This window comes from Camelus bactrianus, chromosome 7 (assembly GCF_048773025.1).
Source record: "Camelus bactrianus isolate YW-2024 breed Bactrian camel chromosome 7, ASM4877302v1, whole genome shotgun sequence".
Taxonomy (NCBI): Eukaryota; Metazoa; Chordata; class Mammalia; order Artiodactyla; family Camelidae; genus Camelus; species Camelus bactrianus.
Window position 1 is genome coordinate 21,810,851 of NC_133545.1, and position 12,328 is coordinate 21,823,178.

Sequence of the window (12,328 nt, forward strand, 5' to 3'; positions counted from 1 at the left end):
AGATTGTTATCTCAATATTTCAAGCACATTATCAGAGTTGAACAAAGAACAATAGCAGTTGTAACGAAGTTTCAAGAAGGGAGAAGAGAGATTTTAAGGAGGCAGAATCTTTAGGTCTTGATAAAACCCTGGACGTTGGCGGGGGTGTTCTGAATCGGGTTACCAGCTGGCGTCACTGCTAACTTGAGCCAGAGCAGCTTCAAGGGCATAGTAGGGGGGAAACCAAATCACAGCAGGGCGAGGAGAGACCAGATTATTAGAGAAATAATGATGACTAATAATAATAACAGACTGTGGCTGACGAAGGGTGAAATCTGTAGCTCTCAAATACTTCACATCACAGGGAACTTTGAAGAGTTACTAAGAGAAACGGAGTTGCTCTGGAAGAGACAAAAGGCACTGGGCTGTATAAATATATGAAACTAACGAGAGAGCAGGGATCAGACTGTATGGTATTCTTTCAGCTGGGAAAGTTTCGGTAAGATTTTATTGTCCTGTTACAGAGGATACAGTTAAGATATCTGAGAACAAGCTCCAACTGGCCTTCATTCTCATCCACGAAACAGGAAATTAAAACCCACCCCTTCTGTCCTAGAGGCCACACGGCTTCTCCCTTCTGGGGAAATGAACTTGGTCAGCTCTAGCCAAACAGAGTCAACCCTCTTCTCCTCTTAGCAGCAGACAAGCTGTTACACAACACGAAACTGAAAGGAAAAGAACTATTCAAAATGTTGGGCAAGGAAAGCACTTAGCACCCAAAATCTGAGAAGTGCCGAGAGAGATTTCATCTTCAGCACTTGGACTAACAGTCCTGCAAGTGTTTGTAGAAGCAGAAAGTAACTACCAGCACTAGTGATCACCATAACTAACACTTATTAAGTAGCTTATAGGCAAGTACTAAGCATTCCACATTATCTTGTTTAATCCTCACTCAACAACCCTGAGGAGTACACTCTGATTATTCCCAATACTTGTGCTTACTGATAGAAGACCAATGAAAAAGAACTGATTTTGAACTATTAAGTCATTATCCCAAGAATCTAACTGCTGTTGATTGAATTGGGGGTGACTTTCTTCTATTTCCTGTAACACTGCTTCACTACGTTAATTCAAAAATGCTTTTTTATTAAAGATGAAAAAAACAACATGTTTTTCCTTAAATCAAAGGGCTGCTGCTTTTCCTCACTTCCACAATGAGGAATAGCAAGAGGGAAACTGAGGTACCAACCTGCCCATCACCATCAAGCTGAGGCCAAGGACAATCAGAATCCAGGAGCTTCATTTCTGATAGCCAAGGCACTACTGAGGAAGAGACAAGAACTGATGTTTCAAAGTACAGGCGCCAAGAGGACGCAGCAGCTGCCTGCAGAGGCAATAACTCAAGGAGCCCAAGGCAGACCAAAGGGGCAAGGGGGCCAGGTATTAGAGGCGGGGGGGATGGGGGACCTGAAGGGACAGTGGGACAAAAGCTCAGAAGAAGTTTCTCAAATCACTGTAACTCATGGTGCTTGATAACTACTGAGCCCCACGATGCCCTGAGAAACTGATTTGGAACTCCTTCCCTTAAAAATACATGTTTACACTAAAGTTTGCAAACCATTTCATGGGGTTCATAGATACCTTCAGGGGTGCATGGATCCCAGATTAAGAATCTGTGACGGAGCACAGGCTTAATGTTTACAGTATGCCACCATTTATGAAAATGGGTGTCTGCTGGTATAGGAGAAAAATGTCTCCGGACACTCAGGACACTAGAAACACCAGCATTCTCCAGGGAGAGGAACCAGACTGTTCACTGTGCAGCCTTCTGAATTTGGAGGGTGAAAGAAGGATTCAAACCTAAATTAATAAAAGAGCTCTGTCCTAACCGATACCAACCTCCATCACTGAGCCTATTCTAGGAAACGTTCCAACCTGCTCCAAGACAAGAAGTGCAAACACTGCCAACCCTGAAGAGGCTCCAAACCTGTGGGAAAGTATGCGAGGAAAAGCCCCAAGACTGGGGTTCCCGCTAAAGGCAGTGAATGTGTAAAGCCGAGGCGAGCCACTGGGGCTCTGGTATCAGTCCTGTGTCAAAAAAATACTCAAAATATATAGAAAAGAAAGAGCACATCAATGTGCAGTCAAGGAGGAGACCGGACTATAACCTGGGGGGTCTCGGAAGCACCTACCTCATCCGGCGTGTCTTTTGCATCAGGTTGTGTGGCAGCCGCCCTGCGGGCAAGGTTTCCAGCTCGAATGTTGCTAAGGTTGATCTGCCTCTCGGGAGGAGGCCCACCACGAGGCTGCCCGCGGACGATGATGGCACATCCCGAGAGGACCTAGGTGGGGGGAAAACAGAACGTCAGTACAGACGGTCCACAACTGCAACCTCAATGCCTAGAACAGTACTTGACATCTCGGGAGGCACTCAAGCATTTGCTGAATGACTACATGAAAAAGATCGTTTTTAATTTTACAGGAGAACCACCTACATAAGACCTTGGGCTAGATTCGGAAATGACTGACTCAGCAATACAAGTAAGAATTAAACAAAATGATAAAAAAAAAAAAAAAAAAGAAAAGTCATAAAATAGACCAAGGTGAAGAGCATGTGAGACAGAGATAAATTCTGTAATTTTGTGCCAGCAAGCTGACCACCTGTGTTCTTTTCAGTTATTAAACTGAAATCTGGAAGGAGCCAAGCAGGCCCAGGGCTAATGTGGAAACAGTGCATCCAGAGTCCAGAGCTCACACTCCATCTGGAGACAGTGCTCAGAGTCCAGGCTAAGAGAGAAACACAGAAGTTATCTAGAAAACCCATGCCCTCAGCGATTAAAACAGGGAAACCGAAGAAGCACCTTAAGGCCCCTAAGCCCAAGGCTCCTGCTTTCTCTCTCTCTCTCTCTCTGAAGGATGCCAGGCCTAGAACCCACTTGGCAATTGTGCAGAGAGCTCTGAAGCTCACTAGTATTTAACTTTAAAATATCTGAAGGGAAGAAGAAAGGATTTCAAGTGGGAGAAGAGAAGGCATACAGAAAAAAATGACACAAACATCGCCCAAGCTGTTCAAATTCTTAGCTCAGTGAGGCACGATTTAATCAACAGGTGGGCTCGGGCACTGGCTTCCCAAGAGCTGAAAGACTCAATCTCGTGCCTCAAAACAAGAAATAGCTGCTGAGTGAAAAGCTAGCCAAGAGAAGGTTGGAGAGTTCTGCCAATGTAGAACTCTGTGGCAGCCAAGACCCTGGCGTCCTCTGTAAAGGAATGGTCCTCGGAAAGGAAGCTGACTCAATGAAAGGAACAGAAAGGGAAGCTACTCCTACATGCATGAGCTTAGCTGACGTATCTCCCCATCTCTCCATCTTAACTAACGCTTTAAACTGTGGACTATTAATATAAACACAGAAGTGCATTTCAAGATTAAGAAGCAAACAACTGAGTAACCACCACCCAAGCTAAGAACTACAACATTGGCAGAACCTCCGACTCCCTGTGCCCCTCGCTACATGCAGCCCCTTCCCCCGACCACACCCACTATCCTGGCCCTTGTGATAATCCCTCCCTTGCTTTTCTGGACAGTTTCACCATTTACATATACATCTCTATGTAATATGGTGGCTTCATTTCTCCTCTTTCTGAACTCTATAAATTGAATCTACTTCAGGTACCCATCAGTAACTTCCTTATTGTGCTCTTTTTTGGTGAAATTCATTCTTGTCAAAACACTACTTTTTTTGCTTTCGTGACTGTATAGTATTCCACTGTATGAATACAGTCTTTTTTTTTTAACAGAAAGTCTGTCCAACAAATATACACATTCCAATTTGGGGAGAAAAACAGTGCTCTGGTTAACATGTCATTATTCCCAATACCTTAAGCACGCAAACCTTGGTATAAATGGCTCCTTCCCAGCTATCCCACAGCACACATAATAAAAAACTGTCTTCCTTATGTAGTTGTAAGTCATGCTTTCATTTTTATCCTTTGTGATCAAGTGTTACCAGTAATTAAACTCTATAGCTTCCAGCCAAATGGCCTTGCTAACAGCCTTTCTCAAGAACTCACACCCTGGGCATCATCCAGGGATCTGACATTCTAAAAAGACAAGCCCCCCAAACAAAGCAAAGCCAGGAAAGAACAGGTATACGAGGGCAGAGGATGTTTGATGTTCCTGAAAAGAGAAGGGCCAAAAGAAGAAAAGGAAAAGAACTTGGATGTGATTCATTTATAGTCAGTTCTTCACAAGTGGCAGAAGAACAGCTCATTGCAGAATACCTGCCTTGAAGTCATTCCTGTACAAATTCCAACGGGACTGAGAGTGTACCGCATTCAAACCAGAGCATCTGCCTCGAATGCCTGTTCCTCACCTTTAGTCAAGTTTTCACAAAACTAAAGCATTCCCAGGAGACTTAGTACCTCCTGGGAAGCCAAGCTGGAAACTCACCTTGGCTGACCAGTGAGCACTGACCCAGGCTAGAAAAACAATCCTTATTTCCCAAGTCTGACAAAGCCCAATGAAAAGCTCAAGAACAGAATGACTAGTAAGTACTCCCTTTTCCCCCTAAATATCAGAAAGGTGTTACCTCTAATGCCTACTTACCTAGTAAACTAGATCCCTGGGGGACAACAGGTCTACAACTATGATCCTGGCCCCATTAAGGGCTTTGGCAAACAACCTGTACATAGGAATTTTTAAAAACCTCCTTTGTACACCCCCACCTCTGGAACGCTATTCTGAAGACTGCAGCCAGAGCTTTGCTGCATTACTGAACCAATGTGCTATCTGGACAATAGTCAATAGTTGAATTAATATTAGAGAGGTGACTTTTACCTTATAGGCTGCTCAACATCTTTTATACAACTGAGGACACAAATGCAAGCAGCAGTCACCAATTCAACCTCCCAAGCAACAAGGACAGATATTCACTGTGGCAGGCATTGCCATTCCTGTTCCCAGAGGAGGAGAGGACTGACGTGTCTACATCTTTCCTCTGAAACCCTCTCCCCTTCACTCAGTCATAGCCTTGGTGATGAGGTAGGAATAGGCTGTCTGCAGACCATTATGGAAGGAAGAGACCTGTCTACATAGGAAGAATTCATTTCCTTCCTATTATTTATAGGAACTGAAATACTTCAACACACACTACTCCTTCTTGGTCTCTCCATTTTATCTTCCAAGTACTGTTGAACTCCCTCCACCTGCCTTACTTGTCGAAAGTCTTTACTCAAGTTCTTCCTCAATAAAAATATCCAATGGCCTTCTCTTGTCTAAGGTTCCCCACCAAATTAAGCCAAGGTGGGAGAAATATTTAAAATGTCTTCACTGATGGGAAGGGTATAGCTCAGTGGTGGAGTACGTACTTAGCACACATGAGGTCCTGGGTTCAATTCCCAGTACTTCCTTTGAAATAAATAAGTAAATAAATAAATCTAACTACCTCCCCCCAAAACAAAAAAACAAAAAAATCTTTAAGTAAAATATGAAGACGACCAAGGGTCTATCAAACTTAATTTGTATCTCCTATGGCACCAAAACAAGTAATTTTTACTTCTAAATTACAAGACCGACAGCTAAGTTGATTACTTATAATTTTATCCGTTGACCAATTCATTTATTCATTTATTAATTTAACACAAATTTACTGAGTGCCTTCTATATGCCAGGCATTGTTCCCCGCAAGTAACACACCTCAGTGAAACAGAACAGTCAAAAACGTCTGCTCTTGGAGGGCTGACATTCTAGTGGGGGGAGCCAAACAAACGTAACAAGCAAAATACTGTTTGTTATTGAGAATTTTAATTCCAGAAGAATAATGTTAAGATTGAGAGGAAACTGTCAGGGATAATTGTTCTGCCAAAGCTGTACTGATTCACCTTGCAGACTTTCACAGGTGCGGTAATTATCCGTAATTGCTAATTTATAGGGCATAGAAAGCAAGTCATATGGTAACTGCTTTCTCCAATTATATTAATACAATGACATACTCTAGAAAAACGATCTTAGCCCTACCTGATACAGCAGGAGGTTTGTGAAAACAGCTGTCACAATGAGTCAGTTTGATTGAGGTTATGGATTAGACACTTCTCAGCTCTGCCAATAAAGGTTGCAGAGAGGCATGGTGTGATTCAGAGGACCTGGCTTCAGGGCACAAGTTGGATGGTGACAAAGGCTGAAACAAGCTAGCTGAAAAGGAAAATGAGGGATCAAACTGTTCAAACCCTCTACTAGGTTAATTGGGAGATTTACCTACAGTGAAACACTTTACGCACAGCTACCAAAATGCTGCCCAGCAACAGGACTACCACCCTAAATCTTCACTAGATACTGGTTTAATTCTTAAAACTCCCAGACCATAGACACAAAACAGGGAAAACTTCTTACACAAAAATCTACTCACACTATACTTACAGCAAAAAAAAAGTGATGGTCTAGAAATACATCAGTATGTCAATAAAATTAGTATTTTTTCTCACAGCATGAAGAGTAAAAATCATCTTGACCTTAGAATAATATCTTATTAGCTGAGAGCATCCTATTAGCTCCACAAGGAAGACTGGCCTAACAGATCTACCTGCCTGTTAAGACAGAGCAAGACTATCTTAGCCATATCTGCCAATATGAAGAGCCAATATAAAGGGTAAGGGCAGCCACGTGATAAATGCCAAAATGTCACAAAAAGAAAGCCCAAAATAAACCGCTAAGTTTATGGTCAAGTCACTTTCAAAAGGGGTGTCAAAATATTTGGGAAAGAACCTTTCAACAAAAATGTGCTGGGAAAACTGGATATCCACGTGCAAAAGAATGAAGCTGGACCTCTTCCTCACACCATATACAAAAGTTAACTCGAAGGATCAGAGACCTGATTCTAAGAGTTAAACTATAAAACTCTTAGGAGAAAACATGGGTATAAATACTTGTGACCATGGATTAGGCAGTGGTTTCTTAGATATGACACCATCTTAGAAAGCACAATCAAAAATATTGTGCTTCAACGGTACAATCAAGAAAGTGAAGGACAATATTTACAAAACATACCTGACAAGGGTCTAGTATCTGGAATAAAGAACTATTGTAACTCAAAGATTAAAATGGGCAAGGATTTGAAGATATTTATCCAAAGGAGATACACAGATAGCCAATTACCATATGAAAAGGTCCTCAACATCACTAGTCATAAGGGAAATGCAAGTCAAAACCACAACTGACTTATCACTTCACAGCCACTAAGGTGGCTATAATCAATCAGACAGACAGTAACAAGTGTTGACAAGGATGTGGAAGAACTGGAACCCTCATACACTGCTGGTGATGCAGTCACTGGAAAACAGTCTGACAGTCTCAAAAGTTAAAAAGAGTTATCGTATGACCCAGCAAGTCCACTCAGGTATATACCCAAGAAAACTAAAACATGTCCATCTACAATCTTGTACACAAAGGTTCATGGCAACATTATTCCTAAGAGCCAAAAAGAGTGGAAAGCATCCAAATGTCCCACAAGTGATGAATGGATAAACAAAATGTGGTATATCCATAAAATGGAATTATTATTCAGAAATAAAAAGAAATGAAGTACTGATGGAGACTACAATATGGGTGAACCTTGAAAACATTCTGCTAAATGAAAGAAGTTAGATGGAAAAAAGCCACATATTGAATGATTCCATTTATATGAAACACCCCAAAAAGGTAAATCCATAGAGACAGTAGATCTGTGGTTCCCAAGGGCTAGAGGGAGAGAACAGGGAGTGACTGCTAACTGGTCCAAGGTTTCTTTTCCTTTTGAGTACCAATGAAAAATGTCCTAGAATTAGGTAGTGGTAATAGTTGTATAATTTTATGGTATGTGAATTTATTTCAATTAAAAAAATTTTAAGTTCCAATATGGAAGTACATGACATAAAACGTCTGTTTCACCACAGGGGGATTTCCATAGCTTGCAAGAAGACCCTTAGCTGAACAAGACTAACAAAAAGTGTTTTTAAAAGGCAGCTGACTCAGAACCAAAAGTCAGGCATGGTGATAATGATTCACAGCAGAATGAAGGGCTACTGTCAACTTTCAAGGCCTTGAGAAATAACAAGGTAGAAGTCACAGGAAAGAAGCAGAACTTTAGCGAAATCTACAAAGCTCTGAAGAGGATAAAAATGGCCAAAAACAATAAAAGCTTTTTCTGAGAAACAGTACAGCAAGTAGAATGAACTCCTTTCCCTCAGTGGCACAGAAAGAAGAACAAGAAAGTCACTGGGGGGTAACAGTCCGTAATACCACCTGGAAGCTTGCAAAGGCCAGAACCCAAAGGCTGCACCTTTTGGGGCTGTATGTCAAAGGGACAAAGAAGCAGGCCACCGACTCTTTGGACAAGGTGTTTTCTCCACCTAAAAATACCATCCAGGGTGGGAAAGAACTCTTGTGCACTTTAATGAAGCAGAAAACTTCTTCTAAGAAGTGAAACTAAAGCAAGAGCATAACTTAAAAAAAAAAGAAAGAAAAACTAAATTGGAGAAAATCTCAAAGTGTATCAAGAAAAAGCTTCCTGGCAGGCAGCACTGTTGCCTCCACAGGAAGAATCATCTCTTGAAAATTAAAAAGTCATTTAGACAAAGAGCAACCAATTCCAAAAGAACTTAAGCTGTGAGGTCTTTCCCAGAATACTCACTAACACAGCCGGCTTTTCCTTTCTTTTTCTGGCAAGAGGCAAACCCAAATGAGAGGGCCCAGCATTCGAGTACCATGACCTGGAAGCCCATGGCCTCGTGATAGGCCATTGCACTTGTGCTGGGTACATGGGCTTGTTCAGGAGAGACAGACATAAGTAGCTACTCCTGGGCCAGCTGTCCCAAAAATTGGCAAGAGGCGAGTCCAAATCTCAAGGGGATTCCACAATCACTGCAGAGAGAAGGCAGCTAAAGGGAGCGTCTAATTGAGGCCCTTTTATTTCACAGATGAAAAATCTGCCAGCAAGACAGATAAAGTGACTTTTGCTAAAAATAATACTGATGGCAGGGCAAGGACCCAACCTGAAGTCCCCAATCCTGATGTTCCATTGTGCCATATACAGAAACAAGCAACTGGGGAGCTGTAGAAACAAGTATTTGGGGAGTTGATATCTGTTAAAACGGTAGGTGAGGTTACCTACTGATAAAATCTTTTTTGCTGTTAAAATCTCTGCTTACATGTGCCAGCAGAGCAGGTGTCAAAGACTAAATCACCAAGCAAGAAAGGCTTTCATGAGCTGGCTGCCCCAAACCAAACCAACACTTTATTAAACACTACCATATGAAGGGAAAGGAGACTTAAGAGTCCAGTTTTACAAACAAATACCCAAAAAGGAGACAGAAAAGAAAATTTCAGAATGATAAAAAGCAGGATTGGCAAACTACAGCCCACTGGCCAACTCCGCCCTACCACCTGTTTCTGTACAACCCATGAGCTAAAAATGGTTTCTACATTTTTAAGTGGTTTAAAAAAAAAAAAAAAAAGATATTATGTAACCCCTGCAAAAAAAGTATGAAATTCAACTTTCTGCATCCATAAGTAAAGTTTCACTGGAACATGGCCAAGCTCATTCATTTCTGTAACTGTCCACGCGGCTGCTCTCATGCTGGAACAGCAGAGTCGAGTATTTGCTCCGGAGTCCATAACGCCTGCAAAGCCTAAAATATTTACTGCCTGGCCCTTTACAGAGTCAGTTTGTCAACCCCTGATATAAAACATTACAACAAGGGAATGAGATGAAAACTAGCTCTATGGTAGTCTAAACAGTTGACTGCACAGGAAAAATTAACTCTGGGACAAGCATTTCAAGTTATACAAACTGTTCATTTTTATAATCAGAGAAAGGGTAGGGGCATATGGCACTAAGAATTCAGTTTCAGAATCAAATATTAATGTCAGTGGTGATCTCGGAAAGTTCATTGGCTCTATGAGCCTCAATTTCTTAATTTATAAAATAAGTATATCAGAACATCCATGAGAGATGTTATGAAACCTAAACAAGGAAACAAAGTCTATAGCACAGAAGTTGGCCAGAAGACCCAATAAATAATAGCCAATACTGTTATAAGAAATAGCTCAAAGTGTGAAGTAAAGATTGGAAGTATATGTACAACAGAAGAAAACATTTCCTCTTGGGATTTAAAAGTAAGTATCAAAATCACAGAAATTTTCCCACCACTGAATTCACCCAGAAAGAATTAAATAATCCACAATCTAGCTTCCTTGCTTTATCAGCTAAGATACCCACTCTCTGGGAAAGTGGATTTAGGAGCTGATTTTTATAACTACAAAGACAATGGTAAGCAAGTATCATAGTGTAAGTCTCTACTGAACTTCAAACTTGATGAAGTATCCTGACTGTCACAGCCTCAGATGACCATGAACTCTGAAATCAGTCTTAAGTTTGAATACAAACTCAAGTGAAAAGCATTCCAAATACTGTGATATTTCCTCATCTATAAGTGAGAACAATACTACTATCATCTCCTTGGGGCGTTAGGATTACTAAGTGAGATGCCTCACAGTCCATTGGTCTCTCTTCCTTCCCTCCCTACATCCATTCCTCTCCATCCTCACAACAGTGCTCTGAGGAAGCAGAGCAGGCAGTTATTCCCTTTTTACAGATGAAGAAACTGGGGTATAGTCAGATGATGGCATCAGGACTAGAATACAGTGTTCTCCCAGTGCACTTTCTAATTAATTCCAAATGCTAAATATCTGACCTGAGAAGTACGAATCAAAAAATGAGTGACTTACATAAAAACCATCAAGGCTATAACTTGCACAAATAAAGCCTCACCATGAAGGAATTAACTCAATTTGCTAGAAGCCAGAAGCCAGAGGATGGTCCTGTGCAGAGCCAAGTCCTCACTACCTGACACTGAGCTCTACTGTGGTCAAGGAACCAGTTACTCAGAAACAAGAATTCAGCAGGAACTCTACAACAGGCAAATCAAAGTGTCATTTCAGAAGATTCCATTCCAGGTGTCAAAAGAATACTTCAGAGTGAGCAACTATCATGTGTAAAAATTATCAAAGAAAGAACCCCCAATTAATTGACTCCAAAACCTAAAAAAAATTATCACTACAGGACTTTGACCCTTCAACCAGATGTTTAGGGTCAAGTACTCAGGCTATTAGAGCTGAAGGAAAATTACTGCAGTGGTCAGGTTTTTTGATTTTGCTGTTTTTAAAATGGCCCCCCAGGCATAGTCCTGTAGCACAAAGCAAGCCGCTATGATGTGCCTTACAGAGAAAACAATGCGTGTTGAATAATTTTCGTTCAGGCACGAGTTACAGTGCTGTTGCTCAAAAGGTCAATATTAACGAATCGACACTGTGTATTAAATAAAACATCTTTAAATAGAAGAACACAGAACAAGGTTGTGTATCTACCACTTGACTAAAATGTGGTGACCAGAGGCTCACAGGAACAAACTCTGTATTTCTCAAAGAAGCAATGGCTTGAAATTCACCAGCTCAGAGCTTGCAACTTTACAGAACCAAGAATGACAGTATCTAATAAATACAGAGAGGATGATGTTGCAAATGGGGACTCTGCGTGAAAGGGTCACAGGAGTTACTCGTATTACTCTCGCAACTTTTCTGTAAGTCTGCAATTATTTTAAAACAAAATTTTAAAAACTTTTTAAAGGTGCTAAACACACTACGGGGCTGCTTCAGAGCCTCGCTGACAAAACAAATCCCTAGAACTAGATCTCCTTGGTGGTTCTAAGAATTTCTCCCGCTCCCCTCCCTCCACACACATTACTAAGAGAATGAACGTCAAACTGAAACCTAGCAGGACCCTGTGGGGCCCTCTCAAGTACAAAAGCCCCTCCGTGTCCCTGTTTCTTGTTTACAGAGAAAGGCTTTAGTCTCCTAGGCCTTTGGGAGTTCCAAAGAGCAGGCACAAGAAGTTACTAATTAGGGAAGGGAGGGAATGCAGAAACAAAAAGCAGTTAAACAAGAAAAGTAACAATAGTTCAGTGATAAAACAGTCCTAGTTCCACCCCAAGGGCTACACATAACCATCTGACAACATCTTTGAGGTGCTCTGCAGGAACTAAGACCCCGACCCAGGCGGAGAACGTTGACTACATCTGGGAACCAGCACAGAGACAGACCTCAGGCTGGCTGGAACCAGAAGGTTAATGATTAACATTAACAGCATCCAGAGACCTCACCATCAACCAATCAGAACACAGTCATACACCCTGCAGCCCTCACCCCAAAGGCTGCCTTTAAAAACCATTCCCTGAAAGCCATCGAGGAGTTTAGGTCTTCTGAACTCGAGCCACTTTGCTTGGAGCCCTGCAAATAAACGCTGTACTTCACCATAATCCAGTG

General features: G+C 41.5%; 1 protein-coding gene across 1 annotated transcript in view; it reads right to left on the bottom strand.

Moving 5' to 3' along the window:
* SND1 (staphylococcal nuclease and tudor domain containing 1) overlaps nt 1–12,328 on the bottom strand; it is a 379,670-nt gene that overhangs the window by 350,623 nt on the left and 16,719 nt on the right. Inside the window, exon 2 of the mRNA XM_010947574.3 lies at nt 2,172–2,321. Coding sequence (XP_010945876.1) covers nt 2,172–2,321 — 150 coding nt within the window. The remainder of the gene's footprint in view (nt 1–2,171; nt 2,322–12,328) is intronic.